The sequence below is a fragment of the Staurois parvus genome, unplaced genomic scaffold (assembly GCF_062004578.1).
Source record: "Staurois parvus isolate SC_StPar_1 unplaced genomic scaffold, SC_StPar_1.0 ptg000404l, whole genome shotgun sequence".
In the NCBI taxonomy this organism is placed as follows: Eukaryota; Metazoa; Chordata; class Amphibia; order Anura; family Ranidae; genus Staurois; species Staurois parvus.
In genome coordinates, this window is record NW_028318200.1 from 2667113 (window position 1) to 2689646 (window position 22534).

At 39.9% G+C, this 22534-nt stretch overlaps 1 protein-coding gene across 1 annotated transcript in view; it reads left to right on the forward strand.

Annotated features, from left to right (window-relative positions):
- The window catches only part of PRODH (proline dehydrogenase 1), a 192785-nt gene that overhangs the window by 70557 nt on the left and 99694 nt on the right, over nt 1-22534 (forward strand). Inside the window, exons 3-4 of the mRNA XM_089686659.1 lie at nt 9149-9183; nt 19652-19801. Coding sequence (XP_089542785.1) covers nt 9149-9183; nt 19652-19801 — 185 coding nt within the window. The remainder of the gene's footprint in view (nt 1-9148; nt 9184-19651; nt 19802-22534) is intronic.

A 22534-nucleotide genomic window follows, 5' to 3' on the forward strand; every position in this document is an offset into this window, starting at 1 on the left:
TTTCCTCCTTGTTTCTGGAAAACTTGTCAGAAATGGTTCTTGCTGATAGCAGAGGAACAAAGCCGCAAAGAGAAAATACACTTAATGCTCTAGATTGACACAAATACACATTATAGAGGGACATGCTTTGTTCATATTTTGTCTGAGGTTTAGAACCACTTTAAAATGGAGTTATTCGGACTGTGAAAAAATAAGTCAGCAGCTACAAAAACTGTAGCTGCTGACTTTTTAAAAAAAAAAACGGCAGCTCACCTGTCCCATGATCCCGCTGCGTCCTCCTTGCAGCCCTTTTCACCAGCCGTCTGGTGTTCCCAGCGCTGGCATCTTCAGTGTGGGCACCCGGCTGTGACAGCTTGCGGCTTCACAGCTGGGTGCCCACTGCGTATGCGCGAGTAGCGCTGCACTACCTGAATGGTCCTGTAGTCTTCTGGGACCTGTCACGTGTCCCACAAGACTATGGGGAGGGAGGGTAGGAGGACAACTTCCGCTAACTATCGCCAAAGATGCCAATCCTTAATGGGGAGCTGGGGACCAGTCTTTTTAAAGCGGAACCTCCCCTTTTGGGTGGAACTCCGCTTTAAACTGGGTACACTGTGGTTTTTCTTATGGGTTTTTATTTTTTTTTCAACCAGGTTGACAGGGGAAAAAAAGGCAGATCGCTGCATCAACACAAGCAATGTTGATGCAGGGATCTCTCCCACTGTGTCTTTGCCAGAATACACTGATCTGTGCTAACGGCTATTGGCTGCAAGCCCTGACTGACTTCTGTTGGACAGACAGCTGTACACATTGACCGAAAGTCATGTGGCTCCTGCAGTCGTCTGGCTTCAGTCAGTGTGTACCCCGCTTTAGGAAATCAGTTCATTCAATGTCTGCCAGCTGATTGGTCATCTTAAGCAGCTCTTTCACTGTCTAGTAGGCCCTAAACAAGCATATTGCTTTGGCGTCACTTGAGAAAAGTTAATTATCAATATCGCTCATACAGTTTGCCAGGGTTTCTTGGGAAAATTGAGGTTTAGAAGGAGGTGAAACCGCAAAAAGATGATTCAACGAGTCAGTATTCAAACAATCTTTTACATTGAAATTTAGGAGCCAACATGTTTCACTGGTTGGAGAACTTCATCAGAGGATAAGAGTGTACAGAGGTGCTGCTGTAGGAGTAATTTTCATGTGTCACAGAAGTATCAATCTTGTGTGTGGTGTGTATGCTGATCCTTCCCAGAAATCCTTTTTTTTTTTTTTTTTTTTTTTTTTTTTTTTTTTTTTTTGTTTAATAGTGGATGGAAGACCATTCATAGATGTAGCTGTCTGCCTTAGATGTACATGTTAATATTCCTTTGGCTGAAAGACACTTTTCCAGCTGTATGTATTTATGATATTGGTCAGGCATTGATAGTTTTCTATTTATTCTACTAAATTGTGATGTGTCAACACTTTGTCAGTCATCAAACTGAGGATCCGCTGCTGTTCTGAACAGATTTCTCTGAAACAAGCTTTTGAACAAAAAAATAAGTGTGTGTTTCATATTCAAGCCCTCTTACAAGATCATGGGAGAGCACATGAACAATTAATTTTGTTGTCTTCAAGCTTTCAGATTTTTGCCATGATCGTGGGGAGGATGTGCATTGTCAGAAGACCTTTTGTCAAGAACATGGTCATTATATTTTTTAAAACTGGGCTACAGGCTCTCGAAAGGCTCATGTGCTAGAACTATTTATGTTAAACATCTGGCATTCTTCTAAAAGGAGCACCATCGGGCTACATGTCTGTATTCTTGTGGGTATAGCCTTCAGGGAAGATAGCAAAGTGGATGGGAAATGAACCATCACTGTAGGATTTAATAATTGCTCTGCAGTTGATATTATGGGATGTTTGAAACACTCTAGGAATGAGTGCTTAATGGTTTATAAAATTAAAATTCTTCATACATGTAGGAGCTGGATACTTGTTTTTGGCAAAACCTGTAGCTTCAGTGATGGTGTTAGGCTTCCAGACACCTGGAAGCTGTGCGGGTGCAATGACAACGTGAATACTCCTTTTTTTCTTTTTTTTTTTCCCAATTGGTTAAGGTGGAATGTAGGCATTTACTGTGGATGGCTCCTCTAAGGCACACAATTTAGGGTGATCTAGTCTTCACTGGAATGGTTTTGTGACTCATTTTTAGGCAGGAGACTGAAACAATATCAATAGACTAGTATGGCCTGTAAATCAGCTGTGATTGAGACTTGCTGCATTCAGATAGTACCTAGACAAAGGCAGAAGGTCAGGGCAGGCAGCTAGATGACAGATAAGTGGACTCCAGGAAAAAATGCCAAGGCTTTAACTAGAACACAATAAGATCTGAATATCAAGCAGTCCAAATCAACAAGAACTTATCTAGATTTACTGATCAGAATTAATATTCGTCATTTAGTGATGTCCAACCTCAACTTATGGGAAGGGGTGGGGGCCAGTACCTGTAGGTTGACTGTAAATCAAACCACTACGGGCCTGCCATATATGGTCTGTTTGACTGAAAGCCATAGTCTGTATGAAGTCTCTGTTTAAAAACACAATGCTATCGGTTACCAGAAGTTGCAAAGAAGAAACAAAAATGCCCCAAGCTTGATTCAGCTAGGCAACCTTTTTATTTACAATTTTAAATTCAGGAGCCAGTCACATTTTCCTAAAATATTTTCTAGTTCCCTTCTTTGTTCAGTGATATTGCACAAGTGGTCTCTTACCGCCTTTTCTGGGGTGCCACTGGTGCTTGCTGCCCCTCTCTTCCATAGTAAACCAGCTGTTGTGAGGGCACTAGTGTGGGAACACTGCTGAGCTGGGCAGTTTATATCCATAGACACACACAGCATGGGTCAGCCCCACCCCTGCTTCCTCGCAGGAGTTGATTGAGAGCAGCTAGTGACTTCTGCTGCAGTCTCTGTGTCCTGTGAGAAAAGAAGTGAGGAGAGTAACCGCAGCACTGGATTGGGAGAGGACTCTGGTAAGTGTTTAGGAAGGTGGCAGGCAATACAGCTACTGGGACACTGCAGGGAATGCATTAAAGTGTTTTACTAAATCTACAACAATAGAATCAGTCTGTATATGCAGTAAAGCATTCTTGTTATACTCGCTGTGGAGCTTAAGGGGTTAATCCTCTGCATTGTGTAAAAAGGCTGTTTTTTCCGATCTTCTCTGATATGCTGGTAGTACAGAGCCCTAGGAGGCACTCTGAACATGTGCAGTTTGGTACGTATTGCTAAAGAGTTCATTTTTTTTTTTTTTTTTCTTTCTTTTTTGGGAGGGTGCATGTGATCGGCACAGGACCAATCGGCACTCTCCAGACAGAGTGCCGGGGGTCATTCAGCCTCATAGGACAGTCAGAGGAGAATGAAAAATCCTCCTTCCTGCTAGCTTTATCCAGTGCTCGGCCAGACACTGACAGAAGTCACATGATGTAGTGAATGCAGGGTCCTGGGTTTAGTAACACTTTAAGATAAACGTGTCTTGACTTTAGAACCACTTTTAGTCAAGAAATTGGCATATAGTTCTCTTGCATGCACTGCAGCCTGAGGAAGTCCTTTTTAATGAAACATGTTGAGGTGGCATTAATGTCAGCTGCTGGTCTTAGGACTCAGATGGAGTGAGGTCTGCTTCACTGATTTCCATCAACTTTCATGGGATTATCTGTTGATCTTAAATGGAGTGAAATACTTTTTACTTTTTAATAAAGTGCTTTTATAACTTGCTGTGCTATGGAGATTGTGCTTTGTCTTTTTGATGCATTAACCCCTTGATGGGAAGTGGAAGAGCTGATGGTTCTATCGGTGCCTGGTGGTCATTTTAGATATAACACCTGGCTGGTGGGCCCTAATTTAGGGGTCTTTTATCTGGAGTGGAGAAACTAAAGACCCTACCTATATGTAGAGTATAAATCAAGGCAAAACCTTTTCTTTAGTTTTAAACAGAGTGGAGATGGATTGGAATACCTGTCAGGTTTTGATTGCTACCTCTGCCCCCCCCGTTAGGGAGATTCATCCTCTCTATTTGTCCTGTTTACCAATATCATTGAAAGTGAAAAATAGTTGATGGGTGATGGATAACACCCTATTTTAGTTTTAGTGCTGTTGTATGGGTTTGTATAAAAATGTAGGTGCTGGTTGCATTTTTTTCTGTTTAGTGCAGGAGAAATCCCAGAAGTCAGGCTTACCCCTAACATCCATAACTAGAAAAGCTACAATTTCTGGGGAAATTGTGTGAAGTGTTCTTGCCTTCACCAGTGGTCTACAACTGGAGTGGGCGGAGTAACTGGGTGGAGTGGCTTGTCACTCTGCTGCCTGCTCACACACCTGGGCTCCTATGGCAACTCACTCTACAGCAAGGGCAGAGAAGAGCGGTTAAAAACAAACTACTCCAACTTGCTCACTTCACTGGCGGTTGCCATCTTCAAACGGTTGTAGTTTACAAATTATAAATCCTATACCGAAGAGCTTTGTATTGTGAGAATCACAAGACCCAGACCTACATATTGATGCATAGTATGTCTCTGAAATATTAAAAATGAAGGCACTGTCGCAGTTTAGAAATTGCCCTTCAAATCTGAGGTGGCTAGAGTGGAGTTCCAATGAATGTCAATGTCAATGAATGGCGGCGTGAGTTGCAAACAAATGGTCATATTGTGAAAACTATCAGGAGTATGGCTTAGCCGTGGACATTTTTAGTGGCAGCAGGGATAGCTGAACGTTTTGATATCAGATTTGTATAGGTGGGCTTGAAAATGAGAGAGTGATGGCAGTTTAGAAATCATGTCCTGATTTTTCAGCTCACACTTTAGCTTTTGTCAGCTCCCACTCTAGTTTTGAACAATCCGCCATTCATTCCTATGGGACCAATTTCACCACAAAAATGCCGATATTTTATGAACCATTCGGCGAAACGTTCCACAAAGTAATAGCACACCAATTGAGAACAATCCGCACATTTCCGTATATTACTGTCTATGTAGTGTAAAAACTGTGGGAGGAGTTAGGGTGGTAAATTTGGCTATAATAATAAGAATATATATGTGAGATAACCTTAAGTGGTCTTGCCATGCAAGAACACTTAATTAGAAAAAAGTGAAACAAGCAAGTGCAAAGGTTAGAATGCACTGACTTTTTTTTTTTGTAATGCTGGTTGAAGCCTTTCTACAGTCTAAGGCTACTTTCACACTAGCCTTGCTTTCAAATGGCAGAAAGGCGCTTGGGAAGCATTTTTACCGCTTCCCAAACGCCTCGGACAATTCTGCTCATTGCAGCACATGGGGCTGTTCTAACTGGAGCGGTAGCGTCGCGGTGCGGCAAAATGGACGACTCTGGTCGACATCCGACTTTTGCGTTGCGGTTGCGGAGCATTTGCGGAGCGGTAACACCATCCAAAGTTCATAATAGGCGTTTGTGGGGAGTTTTTAATGCTCAGCAAACGCCTAGCAGCAGCCCCTGAACCGCGCATGCGGCATTTGCGGAGCATTAAAAAACACTCCGCAAACGCCAGACGAACGCTTGCCAAACGCTACAGGGGCAATTGGCAAGAGTTGGTAAAACAGTCAAGTGTGAACGAGCCCTTAACTCCAAAAGCAACATGCTAATGGGCAGTCTGTTTAATGAAGAAGCAAATGCAAGCTTTTGGCAACATTGTCCAAAAGCTAAAATGAACAAATGTTCTAACGTGGCAGTTATTTTTTTTGTTTTGATTTAATGAGATGTAAATATATAGTTTGTGGGCTTACTTTCCTATTTAATTCAAGGTTTTCATGGATATGCATTTGATTCCCATAAGAAATCGAACTGCTGCTGGGACATCTGCAGGTAACAATGTCCAAAATGTCACATTGACATTCAGTGTTATATTGTCTGCCTCGTAGTATTGTATGCCTCCTACGATCACTTATAATGGTGAATTTTCTAAATTCAGTATAAAATCTCTAGTCTGTGTTGTTGGTTTTACAACTGTAGAGCAAATGTGATGCAGCTGGAGAAACCATTACCATTTTTTATTTTTATTTTTTTTTTATTAAGCACCACTGATGAGCATTCTAAAAAGTTACAGAAGTTGTTTGCCTTATACGTAACTGCAGCAGTACAATCAGGAAAAAGGAATAGATTTTGTGCCAGATTATTACTTAACGTGCGAGTGAGAACATTGCATTCACACCCCTCTCACACCTCCTCTTTCCATTGGCTGGAACAAGGGCGGCAGTTGCTCAACTATTTATTTATTTATTTTTTTTTTTTTGACACATGACTGAATTTACGTCAGTGAAATGAAGTTTGTGTTAGACTGTTATCTGTTGCTGTTTGTAACTGCTTGTGACTTTGTCATACTGAAATTTGAGGTTATATGTTCTGCCCTCAGCTGAAACACTAATGATTTTAAATGTCAGCTGCTTTGCATTAAACATTTACTTCTGCCTTTTGTTACATATAAGATGACTCTGCACTTTTTTAAATCTGTTTTAATATTTTTACAACTGACCTTTCTACATTCTAGACATATACAGGGTGTCCCTAAAATCTGGACACATAGGCAGAATGCATATTTTCAATATATTTTTCAACAACCTTTTATTTTATTCGATTTATGTATTCTAGATTTCACTGATAGTGAGAAAAGTATGGCAAAAATATCAGATTTAACCATTGCCTTGAAAATGCCATACGTTTAACAGACAAAAGTTCTGTCCCTGTACACATTTATACTAGCTCGTATATAATCATGTTAAATGCAGATTTCACATGCTCATTTTGGCCCTTGTATTTAGCTTTTATGTGTTGTATCATGGCACAGTATATATTCATAACACTTTCCTCAATAAAAAGCAATTGATTTGGCTGATATGTAGAAACTAGCACAAACCAACTTGGAATTGCAGGCCACAGCAGCTTTTCTCAACCTTTTTACAAGAAAAAATTAAATATTGAAACAAATCCTTTTTTTGCCCAGTAAGATTGTTTACAGTAGTAATCATGAAATGAAACCCATAGTGATGAAGAAAACATAAACTATTGTCATTCAATTGGTGGTCAGTTGGGACAAGTACTCCTTTACAGACCTTTTAAACATCGGTGTCAGTGGTTACTCACCTGAGGGAAGAAAATCTCCACTGGTCCCATACCATACATATTGCTCTTCTGAGTGACAACAACCTACCTCCCAAAAGTCCCAGACTCTGATGGACTGCTCTAGATTTTGATGCAAATATGCAGTTCCATGGAACCTAACATTGTCTCAACACTCCAGTGGCCAGTGTTGCTATTCTGCACAGCAGGTGCAGGACAGGAGAAATAACCACAAACGTTAACCTGCAGATGATCATCAGTTCAGTAAGTGTACTCTGTAATTTAACTTGTAACCACTGAGACACACCAGCCAACCAGGAGTTTCTGATACTGTTGCATGGCTGTGCCATCCCTTTCCTGATTGGCTGCAGTTACATAGCAGTTCGGTAAATGTACTTCATTATTCTAACCATTTAGAAACTGACTGGCTGCTGATTACCCGATTTATAGAAATGTTGCTGCACACTAAATACAAGGACCTCTGCAAAGTTGGTGAGGGAGGAGAACTTTGGGAGGGATGGGCACAGACAATAGGGACAGCAAAGAGGGAAGCAAGCACAGCTTTACACACATTACACCAAAAGTTTTTCATGGGTGTTGGGAGGACATGTGTTTTAATCTTAGGTCTCTAAAGAAGATAAATGGCCACATGATTAAGTTGGAAAAGAAATGACTCAATCTTAATCTTAAACTGCGTAAGGGGATTCTTTATTGCTAGAGTGGTGAGGTTGTGGAACTCCCTTCCACAGTTGGTGGTGTCATGAATTCAAAAACCGTTTAGACATGTTTCTTTGCAAACACAATGTACAGGGATATGGAAACCGGTAGTCTCCTCACATTTTCAGGTTGAACTGGATGACCTGCTATCTTTACCCTATCAACTATGTCACTGCAATTTAGTTGTGAAAAACCAGTCCTTTCCAGATATACTATAAGCACTGAAAACATTTAGTTAAATATATAGCAAAATCATGCTTTTATCTAAGAAAACTGCTTTTTTGTTTTATTTGTGCTTATTCAAACTGATTTGTAAGTTTGAGTGTCTGTCTCCACTATAATCACCAGAGCAGTCTTAGTATTGTATTAAGAAAAACTACAGTGATGGCGTCCCTCTAGGTGTGGATGACAACAAAAAGACTTATTGTGTACAGAAGACCTCTGGGGTCCCTTATGGCAGGAAGGGCAGTTTATTTTTGTACATTTATTTATTTTACATGTGGTATTATACATCACATGGAGAAATACAGTATATTTATTTTAAAGTAAATATACAATATTTTATATAGATATGTTATAGTCCAGGGTTCTCCAATCTGCAGCCCACAGGCTGCCTGCGGCCCAAGACTGCTATGAATGCGGCTCAACACTACATCATAAAGTTTGGAAATTTTTAGTAAAAATGCGTTTACAATTAGCTAACACTTGCAGCCGAAGAAAAATTTGATAGTGTCTCTTTACTGGACCTTTATAATTTTTTTATCTTCCCAAAGAAAAATATTCTACTCTTCACAATCAGGCCTTATTCATATCATCGGTTTTTGGCAGCACCTATATTTGTAAGCAACGGTTTTAAAGGATAAATCACGCGAAGAGCAAAATTAGAACCAAAATAATCTGATGAGTACCTTGAGAATTGCTACATCCATCAAGCCAGATATTGATGCATTTTTGTTTTTTAAAAACACAATTCAAATATCACACTTTTTTTATGTTGCCCTCTTACTTTTATAACAAAAAATTATAACAAAAAAAAATGAAGGTTTATTAAATTATCTATATCAGTGATAACTTGAACTTCCTGACTCTTTCTGCTCATCAGCTATCCTTATTGTTCGTGTATTTTATGTGTGGCCCAAGACAATTCCTCTTCTGAAGTGACCCAGGAATGTCAAATGGTTGGATCCTGATATAGTTCCTTATCTTTACAGAGATCAATAGCACAAAGTGAAGCTCACACACAAATAAAATATAAAGCATTCTCTTTTGTTAAATGTAGAAATTAAGCATTTATTTGCTAAACATTACAGGAAGGAATCTGTGGAATGAAGCTTAAACTTTTGTTCTTTGTCTTGTAGATCATGTACAGCTGAAGTGGAAAAGGAAAATGTTGGTAAGGGCTCTTATTTCTCTTATTTGTGCTAGTGTAGCTGTGAGTATGAAGAGATTGTGTGAGGAATATTGATTTGGGCTGATCATGCTCTGCTGCAAAGGGTCACAAAGCCTGTGTAATGATCACATATTGGCTTCAACCGACAACACAAATCAGAAGAGGATGTTCTCTCCTGTTCCAATTATGCTGGGAACTTTGCATGTACTCGCATGCTGAACTCCAATTACACATATTCTGCATGACATTTTAAAATAGTAGCAACCCTGACCAGTGCCATCTGCTTTTCTGTGAAGGCACCAGCAGCTAAAATGTACACAGACAAGCCAAAAATCACTGAAGAGAGAAAATGAAACTGTATGAAAAAAATTGCAATTCCTTACAAGGTTCATGATATAGTTTGCTATTTAATGTCTAATTCCACTGTGGGTAAAACCACGAATATGACCCCCCCCCCCCCCAGCAGACATCAAGGTAAACAAAGCAGTAATATTTGCTCTCTGCTTTAGGAATAGGGGATAGAGTGGACCAAAGAGGTGTGTGTGTCTGTTTAATTAAAAATGAATATGTATCTATAGATACTGTACAACCCCAATTCCAGAAAGTGGATGTTGATGAAAATGTACATAAAAACAGAATGCAGTGATTTTCAAATCTCACATACCCATATCTTATTCACAATAAATAAATAGAAATATCAAATATTTAAACGTAGAAAAAGTATCATTTACAAAAAAAATCATTTGAAATGGATGGCAGCAACACGTCTCAAAGTTGGACAAGGCAACAAAAAGCTGGCAAAATAAGTGATACTTGCAAGGAAATGCTGGAAAAACATTTTTCAACTAATTAGGCTAATTGACAACGGGTGAGTAACATGGGTATAAAAAGAGCATCTTAGAGAGTCAGTGTCTCAGAAGTATAGAGGGGCAGAGGTTCACCAATCTGTGAAAAAAAATTGCCACCATTTTTATTCTCCAGGACCTTTGCTTTCAGAAAGATTGGAGCGTCTAAGTAATTTTCTAGCAAAAAAATTTTTTAACATGTATGTCAGATATGTCAAAATTGCCCCAGACGGCAAGTGGTTAAATCAGAACTCCTGTTTCCAATAACTAGCACAGTTCTAAAAATATATAAAAGAAAGCTTTCAGTATATATATATACATAAATATAAATATATATTTTCACAGGGAATGCCCCACCAAGTATATAATAAAGACTGGGATTGTTGGTTGGAGCAAACAGCCATTTATGAATGAGCCTGTGCAACTGGCTATGGTGTAGTAAGGGTCTTTCTAAGTCACTTCTCGGTTGGTAGATATATTGTTCCTCACACATTACTTTTCTTTTTTCTATGCACTTGGTAGCGCCCCTAAGGTTAAAGCAATACTCTGAGTTCACTACCACTATCCATACATTACCCATATGTTTCTATACTTGATAAGATTTTTTTTTCTTTAATATCTTCAATAAAGACCATAATTGTTTTAAAAAGTAATCTTAGTCCTATTTTAACTGCCTCCTGAGTATCCCTATAGATCGTTTAAAACCTTAAATATGTCCCCATTGTTAAGGGGTCAGTAAAAAGGCTTGGCGGTAGGCCAAGATCAACCCTTCCAACTGCCTATATTTCTGAATCTACTGATTGCTTTGGCAAACTTATGTATTTTTTTTTTTATTTTGTATGCGTACGTTCTTGGCAAATAGAAACATTTTTGTAAGCGCTTAAAACATATGTACAAACACCTATGTAATGTAATCATTTATTATAAACAGACTTGAGCAAGTCTTTGAAGAAATGTTGCTTAGCTTTGTGTATCTTCCCTCTAAGGACTCCTTTCCTGCTGAGGCAGACCTCAGATAACCGTTTCAGCTCATCTGTTTAGTATATGGCACATTTGTGTGTTCCTGAAGCCTTTTTTTCTGGTTGGTCGCAGAGCTTAAGTATAACTCTCCAGACCTAACCATGATATACAGCTGTAGTGTAATTTCCAAGGTCTCCATTCTACCGAAGCTTTTCAAAGCCATTGTGAACTAGATTTGTTGTTGACCATTACTTTTACCTATACTATTTTAATGCCCTCTGTAGCCCAACCATGAAAAGCTATATTATTTCTTTGTGTGTTTAGATTATAGCCTTTTCTCAAAAAGTGTTTCACAAAAAAAGAAATCGTATATATTTTTTGCGACAGATAGTGGTTAAAGCTTTTTAAAATTTGACCTTTTTTAAATGTTGTAATTCCTATTAAAATTTTAAAGCTTTTTCCAAAATGATGACTTTTGCAAGTGATGCAGTGGTCAATAACCAGAGAAAATTACAATAGTGTAGGGATGGATGACTCCCGGTTGCCAGGTTATGATTGTGACTGAAGAAAACTCTCTTGCATCAGAGTCCCCATGACCAGCCTGTGCTTCTTTCCATTGCATGCACTGTCTCGATGTGCTGGCAGATGTCACTGTGACCCACTTCCGTCACTCTGCTCTTTTCTGCACACTGATGCCACAGCTGCTTGCTGCAAGGGACCCTTGAGCTACCATCTTAGCTGACTGACTGATCTCAAGTGGTAGCAAGGTGAGAGCAGTATATGGGGGGGTCACGATCACTGGGCAAGTCCTCGTGTGAGAATGGTGGCAAGTTCTGTCCTACCCATTTCTTTCCATGTATTGTGGCTGCCCTAGTAACTGCAACTAAAGGTCTGCACATCTGCCAATCTGTAGGAGGCTTCCCATCACACACAGTTCCATCACTCTCCCCTATGCCACATCCTCATCATTCTACTCCCATGTGCCCCCTTCATCATCATCATCATACTCTACTGTGCCTCCTTCATCATCCTTCCTTCCTGTGCCCTATGTATGTGATGTATTGTGGCCCTGTTTTAGTTTTCAAGTAGAACTATAGGCAAGTGTCAGTTTTTATTGCTGCCTGTGTCACCATTAGGGAGATTCACCCTCTCTATTTGTACTGTTTACCATTATCAGTAAAAGTAAAAAAAACCCTAAATTTTTGAGTTGTCACCAGAAAAGTAATAGAGGGGAAACCTTCCAGTGGGGACACTTGTTCTAGGGGACACCCTCCAGTGGGGTCCCAAAGGAATTCCTTTAATTTGCAGGGATTTCCTCAATTGCTGTTTGGGACAGGAAGTGAAGGGAAATCTCCCCAATGGGATATATCTGACGGGTTATAACCCTTCCTTGCGCTATCCAAAATGGGGGGGGGGGGGGGGGAGTTTTGCCTATAGTTCCACTTTAAAACTCTTTCACACCAGGTGTATTGAGTGTGCCCCATTCACAACATACAAGTGCATAGGTGTGACGCAGAAAAATGACAGCATTTTGTGCAACAAAATCCATGTCACCACATGTGAATGCACCACTTGTGTCACATTAAGTCAAATACTGTCTACATTGAGGCTCACCTGCACCCCCCCATATTTGTGAGATTAGGATGAGCTCTGCCTGTGTAGCCACTGCTTGCCCATAGAGTTGAATGGGCTGCCTGGACACAGCAGTTAGTGGTTCAAACCACATAAACACATTGCCTCATTGCCCATGTTAATAACGCCTTACAAAAAGCATGTCTAAAAATAAGCATGTTAAAAATGTCTAAATGTCTAAAACCTGTTTTTCATTTTAGTAACTTGGTCACATCCAAGAAGTGGTGGTGACTACTGCACTTTAAGTCTTGCCACAGATTCTCAATTGGATTTAGGTCTGGACTTTGACTGGGCCATTCTAACAAATGAATATGCTTTGATCTAAACCATTCCATTGTAGCTCTGGCTGTATGTTTAGGGTCGTTGTCCTGCTGGAAGGTGAACCTCCGCCCCAGTCTCAAGCCTTTTGCAGACTCTAACCAGTTTTCTTCTAAGATTGCCCTGTATTTGTCTCCATCCATCTTCCCATCATCTCTGACCAGCTTCCCTGTCCCTATTGAAGAAAAGCATCTCCACAACATGATACTATCACCCCCATGTTTCACGGTGGGTATGGTGTGTTCAGGGTGATGTGCAGTGTTAGTTTTCCGCCATACATAGCATTTTGCTTTTAGGCCAAAAAGTTCAATTTTGGTCTCATCTGATCAGAGCACCTTCTTCCACATGTTTGCTGTGTCCCCACATGGCTTCTCGCAAACAGCAAATGGGACTTCTTATGGTTTTCTTTCGACAATGGCTTTCTTCTTGCCACTTTTCCTCAAAGGCCAGATTTCTAGACATTCTCCCACCTGAGCTGTGGATCTCTGCGGCTCCTCCAGAGTTACCATGGGCCTCCTGGCTGCTTCTCTGATTAATTCTCTCCTTGCCTAGCCTGTCAGTTTAGGTGGACGGCCATGTCTTGGTAAGTTTGCAGTTGTGTCATAACCTTTTCATTTTCAGATGATGGATTGAACAGTGTGCCATGAGATATTTTAAAGCTTGGGATATTTTTTTATAACCTAACCCTGCTTTAAACTTCTCCATAATGTTATCCCTGACCTGTCTGTGTTGCATAGTCTTCATGATGCGGTTTGTTCACTAATATTCTCTAACAAACCTCTGAGGGCTTCACAGAACAGCTGTATTTTATACTGAGATTACATTTCACACAGGTGGACTCCATTTACTAGTTAGGTGGCTTCTGAAGGCAGTTGGTTCCACTAGATTTTAGTTAGGCGTATCAGAATGAAGGGAGCTGAATACAAATGCACACCACATTTTTCAGATTTATTTGTAAAAAAATTTGAAAACCATTTATCATTTTCCTTCCATTTCACAATTATGTGGCACTTTGTGTTTGTCTATCGCATATCCCAATAAAATAAATTTACGTTTTGTCATACATGACAAAATGTGGACATATAACATTTTATACAAAGTGTAACATTTGGGGATGTTTAGCTCAGTGGTAGATGCATTTGCAAGTGTGTTCACGCCAGTGAGGAACTATCTTTCAGGGCTTGGTAGCCCACTTTTATTAAAAGGAAAAAAAAAAAAAGAAAATCCAAAACAGTTTTTCCCATGCATGGGTTCTTCTCCAGCAAAATATACACAATGCAAATGAATATACTAGCCCACCTGGCTACTCTTTAGCAGCACTGCTGCTATAGTTACTGGTACTTCTGACCACCAGCTCTGTCGGGCACACATCATAGAGCCACACACGACTCCTCTGGCCAAGTCCTCAGGCCATTAACACAGCTCCTCATGCCGTTAACTGTCTCTTGCAGACCTTCATGGTGCGGCTGCCACATGCAGCCTCTGACTCCCGTAGGAGACCTCCTGTCCCTCTTGGGTGGAGCCCTGAGGAATTCCTAAAGCTCCATTATAAGGCCTGTGTGCGCTTGGGCACACACCCTGCTATTCCTCCACAAAACCCAGACACTGGGTTGGAGATTCCATCCCACCCAAGACACTATGGAATCTCCAAACTACGGAGCCCTTTCCAGGAATACCAAAACCTGGAAAAAGCGGCAAAAGCAGTTTTCTCCACTTAACAGCTATACTCTGTAGTCCTGCCAATGTGCACAGCCTGTATCCTTTAACTGACAAATTTCAGTGACAGTCTTGTCCTGTCACAAAAGATACACCAAAATGATTGCAAATGTTTTAATGTAGCTTGCAGCAATATGACTTTTTTTGCCATCTACTTTGCTGCTATGATTTGCTTACATCCTCTGTGCTTGGGTTTTGTGTAAGGAGTTTACACAATTTGTCAAACATCCATTACAGCAATATGGCCTGGTGACATTGTAGCTCTTTATTAATAACGTATGTTTACAAATCAAGATTGACATTTGTCTTTTAGATGAAACAATCTATTTTTTGGCTTTAAAGTCCCAGGGGAGGTTATAGATATCCTTTTGTGGCTTCATGGCTCAAAATGAATCTCCCCCCTGAGGGTCCTAAAATTTCGCAGGGTATAATTTCTTATAAATCTCTTCATATATATCTGCTATAACCACCTGCTCATAGTGGACACATCTCTTACTTCTAGCTAGGTTAGCAAATAAGCAACCAGGCTTGTTGCTAAATCAGAGGATGTCCACTTTACCGCAAGGATTGGATCTCCTGGTCATACTGTGTGATCCAGTGGTTGCATAGTTTTGTTTTTTTTTTTTGTTTTTTTTTGGAGGGGGGTTTGCATTTAACCATAGTATTCTGTTTACTGGCAACATTTCATTCTTATTGAATATATGCCTGTCTTGCTTGCTGGCATGCTCTTTATATCTACAGATTATTATTATTATTCAGGATTTATATAGTGGCGACAGTTTGCGCAGCGCTTTACAATATAAGGGAGACAGTACAATTACAATATATTTCAATACAGAAGGAATGTGCGGGCCCTGCTCGTGGAGCTTACAATCTAAAGGAAGGGGTAGGTGATACAAAAGGTGATAGCTGCGGGGGGTGATCTGGTGGAGGTGATTCAAGTACAGTTCTTAGGTGGAGGTGGGGTAGTCTTCCCTGAAGAAGTGAGTTTTCAAAGATCGCCTAAAGGCAGACAGGGTGGGGGCTGACCAGACATGCTGTGGTAGGGAGTTCCAGAGGATGGGAGATGCTCTGGAGATGTCCTGGAGGCGAGCGTGGGAGGAGGTGATGAGGGAGCTAGAGAGGAAGATATCATGGGAGGAGCGGAGTGGGCGATTTGGGCGGTATCTGTGGATGAGGTTGGCGATGTAGCTAGGGGCAGTGTTGTGGATGGCTTTGTAAGCTGTGGTTAGTATTTTGAATTTTAGATGGTATTTGTCTTCGAAGTTCCATAGGCCAGGATCTTTCCTCTTAATATCTTCTTTGCAGTCCCACAGAATGGAATTGGATTCTCTAAATAAGGTGTTATATGTAGCATATTCAGTTCACCAAGTTTTAGGTAGTATAGCTTACTTTTATTAGGCAATGCTGGGAATCTCTAGTCTCCATTGAAAACCAAAGTGATGGGTGAATGGTTTGAGATCACCATGTTTTCAATTTCTACCAATTTGATAATTCCGATGAAGTTCTGCAAACTGAGAAATGGGTAATTCCTGGATATTATCTTCTATGTATGTGAGTAATGGGTTCAAGTACCTTTCCAGGGGACAGAGGTGCTCCTGGCATCTGTGAAGTCCCAGACTGTAAGTAGTATTCTTTGGTGTCGTTCCTGATCTTTGGTCTGTCGAGTAGTTTTTGTGAAAGATGTGGATCTGTCCTCTTGTGGTCTCACTACAGCATTAAAGTCTCCACCTAGCAGTATATTGATACAGGGATCCTTTTGCAGCATTGAGCACAGAAGATTGTTGCAGAAAGCTTCATTGTTGGTATTTGAGCTATAGGTGTGGATTAATGCCAATTTCTTGTTGTGCATGCCTTTAGCCTCCTATGTCATCTTTACCTTGGTGTAGAACGTGGCAAGGGACAGATTTGTTAATCAGAGTTACCAACAGCTGGCTGTCTGACTACTTTACCTACCCATAATTTGTGGCGAAGACAGAAGTCCACATGGATTAGATGGGATTCCTGCAACATTACTGGTTTCAGCTTCATTAGATGTTGAAGTACGACGCTTCTCCTGGGACATCAACACCGAAAAATTGAGTTTCTTATATTGACTTGTAAAGGTTTTGGTGCTTAGGTGTATTCAGAGTCCTTATCTACATTTAAGGGAGAGTTGGGTGTCCCACTACTTCTTCCAACTCACTCTGTTCTGAAATTGCCATTCACCAGGATCCCAGTAGCAGAAAACAAGTACAAGATGGATTGGTGAGCACATGGGTGCTCCGTGATCAGCCCTTAGCACACTGTGGGGACAAATCGTGATGATAAGATAAACAATTAAAAAGCCAACAACTGTGACAACTGGCTAAGGGTACAGGAAAGGTGCCAGGGGAGTAATGGGTTGCACCTGTTCATCGTGGGTGAAATGGTCTGCAGGCCCTTAAGAAATAAAATAAATGCAGATTTATTATTTTTTACCTGCAGAAAAAATGTTCATTTATTATTTTTGTTTAAAAAGTGAACTTATCCTTTCAACTCTGCATTCTATCTGCAAAGTCCAGATTTCTGACTGGAGGTTTGGAATCATGTCATGGGGGACCCAGAGGATGGACTCCCCATTTTATACAGGGTAGATAGGCTTGTGGAATGTTAATGACATAGAACGTGTACAGCAAGTTGGCGTGGATAGATTCAGGTAGCCCCACTATTCATAGGTTGTTGGATTAAGACCTATTGCTCGTAATTGGGTACAGAAAGCTTTTATTCATTTGGAAGGTCTCTATATACTACATTAAACCCAATTTGTTTTCTAGGTCTGAGATCTGTGTGGTTTGTTTGTTTTGTCATTCCATACTGCGCCCAGTTGTTCAATTGCTTCTGCTATTATGGTCAGCAAGTTTTGCTTTTATGTGTAGAACGATTTCTGTCGTCCATTTTGTAATTTATGATAAGCCCACAGACTGCTGAAGCCTTCTTCGCTGTGCATGGAATAATTGGCATCTGCCATCTTAGGTGGCAGCATTTTCCTGTCTTCATTGAGGGATGGAAAATACTTGGTGAAGTGCAGTTTTGTAATGAAATCGTCCACCATGGAGGAGTGCTGTGGTGTAGGCATGCAGAGCCGTAGGTAACCGTATTGTCATCTGGAGGACACGTTTAGTTGGAATGGAGCTCTGTAGTGAGTGGCTAACCCATAAGACTTCAGAACCAGACATTGATCCATAGTCCATTTTCAGTATTGCGAAGAGCTGCACTACACACATTTTATTGGAAGAAAAAAAGCTGCTATATTCCCAATGTTCCCTAATTAAATATTGTTCTTTAAGAGCTAGTGTGAGCAAAATGCACACATTGTGCTAATGTCTGTTTACTGCAAGCCTTAGGGGAGCTCATATAAGCTTTAACTTCTTTAATTGTGGTTCAGTGGATACAACCACTTGAAACTTTAATCTTCTGCTTATTTTATAACCAGTCTCTGCACAAAACAAAAGTGTTTATAATTGTCTTTTAATAAGCACATTCTGTAATGTTGATTCAGACAGACACATATAACATTGGCGCTTTAAAATTCATTTATTATATGTTATGGGTTTCTGCTACGGTAGGAAAATTAGATAGTTATTGATTGACTTTGCTTCTCAGAATTGTAAGCATTTATTGGAAAGTCCTGCATCTCGTCTAAACCCCTTAGGAGTTTCATAATCTATTTAAACAAAAACATGTATTTTCTGATACTCCCTGGTAATAAATCTTTCAAGCAATGCATGGCAATTTTTGCCTCCTCTGATATGTTCCATTGCTCAAGTAACTTGGATAATGGAATAGAAAAATGAAGCCTGCACTTTTGTATGTGCCAGAGAGACTGGCAGTTTATTATATCACTGGCTGTGGTGCAAGGTTTGATGAAGGTATTGTTGCAAAAAGTCAGGTTGGCTAACTGCTATTCCTAGGGAAGCCTTAAGCCATGCTTTAATAAATCACCCATTTCTGACTTGTCTCAGCTGTGCACCAAGGGATACTGTGGAGTTCTTTTTTGCAAGGGCATGAAGGAATGTGTTTCTCTTAATCACATCTGCGGGAACCATAATAAAATAACCTAACTTGCTCCTTTTGACATCCCTATAATATGGCCGGTGCCAATAACCTTGTATAGATCATGTTTTTTTAGTTATTCTGCATTCCTATAAGTCGCATGTGCTCTTATATGCTGGTTGCTACTCAGTCTTGGAATCGATTCTTACTGGACATGACTATTTTCTTATTGTGTGTGTGTTTTTTAGCAGTCGGGCAGTAGTAGGCCCTAGACGTGGAAAAAGTACTTCAACTGATTCAAATTTATTAAGAATTTGACAGGTTCTGTTTAATGAGTTCTATAAGGGAAAACACATGAGTTGGGCCTCAGTCTGTCTTTTTATCTATGCTCAGAGATGTCTTGGACTGGGTAGGGAGTAGTAAGTTACACTGTGCTGGTAAGTTCCCTGTATGATTTGCAGTTACAATATCTGAAAAAACCTAGCTGTCAGTACAATAAAGATTTAATGTGAGCTATAGTATTTCTAAATTATTCCAATTAGGTGGATGACTACTGTCCTGTGGTTTGTTGTGGGTTGATGCATACAGTTGCATCGTGCATTACCTTATACATGTTTTACAATTGTGTAGATCTGTTTAATGCTACAGAATATATGGCCACCTGTCCTTTCTGTACTACTGAAGGAACACAAGGTCCAGAGCGTTTTGCCAACAGGTGACGGATGACAAGGCCTATGGGTTCCTTCCCGTTCAGCTGGAAGGCTTATGATTGATGTAGAACTTTTAATTGTTGATAATAGAAGAATCTGAAGTCTACCTATAGTGACTAGTCAAATTTGTCATGTTCACAGACATTGAATTCTGATTAGTCATGTGATCTGCACCTCCATGTAACTTTGCATTAGCTTTATTAGCAAGCATCAATGACTGTTAGGATTGTATCAGTGTCTGTCTGTGTATTCAATGAATTGATGTTTTTATTGCAGGTGCTGTGCAGCGAGAGAAGAAATACCAAGTTCAACCTGGCTTTGGTGACCGGCGTGGGGGTGTCATTAGTGCCCGAACATATTTTTACGCCGATGAAGCAAAATGTGACTATCACATGGAGACCTTTTTAAAATGTATTGAAGCATCAGGTGTGTGTTTTAAGACCAGAACTAAAAAATCTGCTGGTTTTTTTTTTTTTTATTATTATTTTTAATGTGGTGTTAACTTTGTTACGGACAATTCTTAAGCTTCTCCTTAGTAACTTAAGTTGAATGTCCATAGAAAAATTGCACAGAATAGTATAATGGAGTACCAAGACATATTTTTGGTAGGCAATCCTATGTAAGCATGTATTTTTTTTTTCCCTAAACTTGGGGCATGTACAGTATACAATACATTATTTGGTATGTGCTGGAGCCAAGAAATTTTTCTGCAAAGAAATACAAATCCCATACACAACTGAGTGTGCTGACTAACAACCAGTTGTGCCTCCTGCCTGTAGCTGGGGTCAGCATTTTTGCACTGGTTTTTCTTAGCCTCGTATTATGTTTTGACATATCGCATTGGTTTAGTAGCTAGTTTAGTCCATATTTGGGAGTTTTGTTGTAGTTATAAGGTTAAATTAAGGCATAAGGTAGGGATCAAGACTGGTGGGCGAGAGGTTAAGTGTTAGTATTAGGTTTATTTTCTGTGTTGTGGGAGGAGTTTCCTTTTTAGGGTAACGTTAAAGTGGAACATTAGTCAGAAAATTAAGTCCTAATAGATCAGAGATGTAAAACGAAGTGTCTATACTGTTTAAAATTGAGTAAGCGCAGTTTCACCCTGCTTTGCACATGCTCAGTTGCTTTCCATTCCTGCCACTGTGCGTAGAATAACAACCACTGGAGGCCATTTAGCTAATGACTGTCAGATTTATTGTTGCTGAAGGGGGAAGAAAGCAACAGGAATAACAGACTGTGCAGAGGGACCACAGATTAGGGAGGCAGAAAAGAAAAGCAGGAGAGATGACAGGACAAACTTTGATGCCAGGGAGACACACAAGAGTTAAACTTATGAAGATAATGTCTTTCTTATCTCCCTGATATTTTCTGGCAACTTGTGAACTTCAGCACTGTAAATCTGGCCATACATTATACCATTTTCTTATTCGATTTCCTTCAGATTTACCTTCAAATATGTAGTGCAAGGGCCTGCCTGATTACATAAAAATTGAAAGTTTTTAGGGTTGACTTCATATTCTGTAGTTTTGGTAAATCTAAAGGAAAATTGTATAATGTCTGGCCAGTTTAAGGCCTCATGCATGTTGAAGTTTTTTACAGCGGCTTCTAGGGGTATCTGGTGTGTCATTTTCTGCTTCTGAACATCCCTTTTAGAAGACTTTAGAGGTAGGAAAAAAGCCCACTGCCAGAACGTCCAGGAGTAGCAGAGTTTTGGCAGAAACACTTGATGCTTCTAAACACAGCTAAATGCACATTAACGTTAGGCACGTTTAGCACTTGAGCTTTAATTTATTTCAGTGGCCAGAATACATATTTTGTATTATGGCCAACTAAATGAATTAACACCTAAACACTGGACCCGGCTAAATATGTCTAAACATGTTACACACTTTTACAAGAGTTGGGCCTTTCTTCCAAACCCCCCCCCCCCCCCACACACACACAAAACGCTGCTGTCAGGAAGAAAGGCTTCTAGGAGAGTTAAGAAAACATCCTGTATTCATGAGGCCTAAAGCTTCTGTCAGCCTTCCTCTGTAACTAAGCCAAGACATACAGTCAAGGTTGGAAATGTACATATTTAATTGAATAAAGTGAAATATAGTTTTTGAGATGAAGGCAAGGGGGAAAGATTCCAATAAGGAAGTGACTGCTCTTGGCTTAAACAAAATGGCGGCCTCCAGCAAGAAGAAACAGGAGCAAAGCTGAAGGCAATTTATAGGACACACTAATTTTGATAGTGTAGTTATTACTGTGGAATATACACTCACCAGCTACTTTATTAGGTACACCTTGCTAGTACCAAGAAAATATCCCCACACCATTACACCACCACCAGCCTGAACCGTTGATGCAAGGCAGGATGGATCCATGCTTTTATGTTTATGGTAAATTCTGACCCAAACATCTGAAAGTCGCAGCAACCAGTCTGTCCATTCTCCTCTAACAACAAGAAGGCATTTTTGTCCACACAATTGTCGCTTACTGGATATTTTCTCTTTTTTGGACCATTCTCTATAAATCCTAGAGATGGTTGTGTGTGAAAATTCCAGTAGATCAGCAGCTTTTTTTTTTTTTTTTTTAATACTCAGACCGGCCTGTCTGACACCAACAACCATGCCATGTTCAAAGTCATCTAAATCCCTTTTTTTCCCCATTCTGATGCTCGGTTTGAACTTCAGCAAGTTGTCTTCATCACGTCTAGATGCCTAAATGCATTGAGTTGCTACAATGCGATTTGGCTGATTTGCATTTTTGTTACCAAGCAATTGAAAAGGGTGTACCTAATAAAGTGGCCAGTGAGTGTATATTCTTTTGTTAACATTATTTGTTATCAAGCTGTTATGGGTAAAGTTCTGAGGATTAGTGTAGCTTTTAAAGTTGTTTTTCAAGGTTGGGGGGTAATCTTAGGTGTTAGTAGAATAAAGTGGACTTGATCTCAAAGTGAATATTATAGGGGACCTTAAGGAAAGCTATTTAGGCCAAAGCAGTACATTGAAAAATGTACTTTTTTTTTTTTTTGTCTTAAATTCTTATTAAAAATATAGCACTGAGGTTGTCTGGGCACTTCTGTTTTCTAGTTTTCTAGCTTTAATTTACTGTGGCTCTAAGGAACTACAGAATCTGACTGCTAGTCTCAAAGGATTAAATGGACAGGGTAAGGGG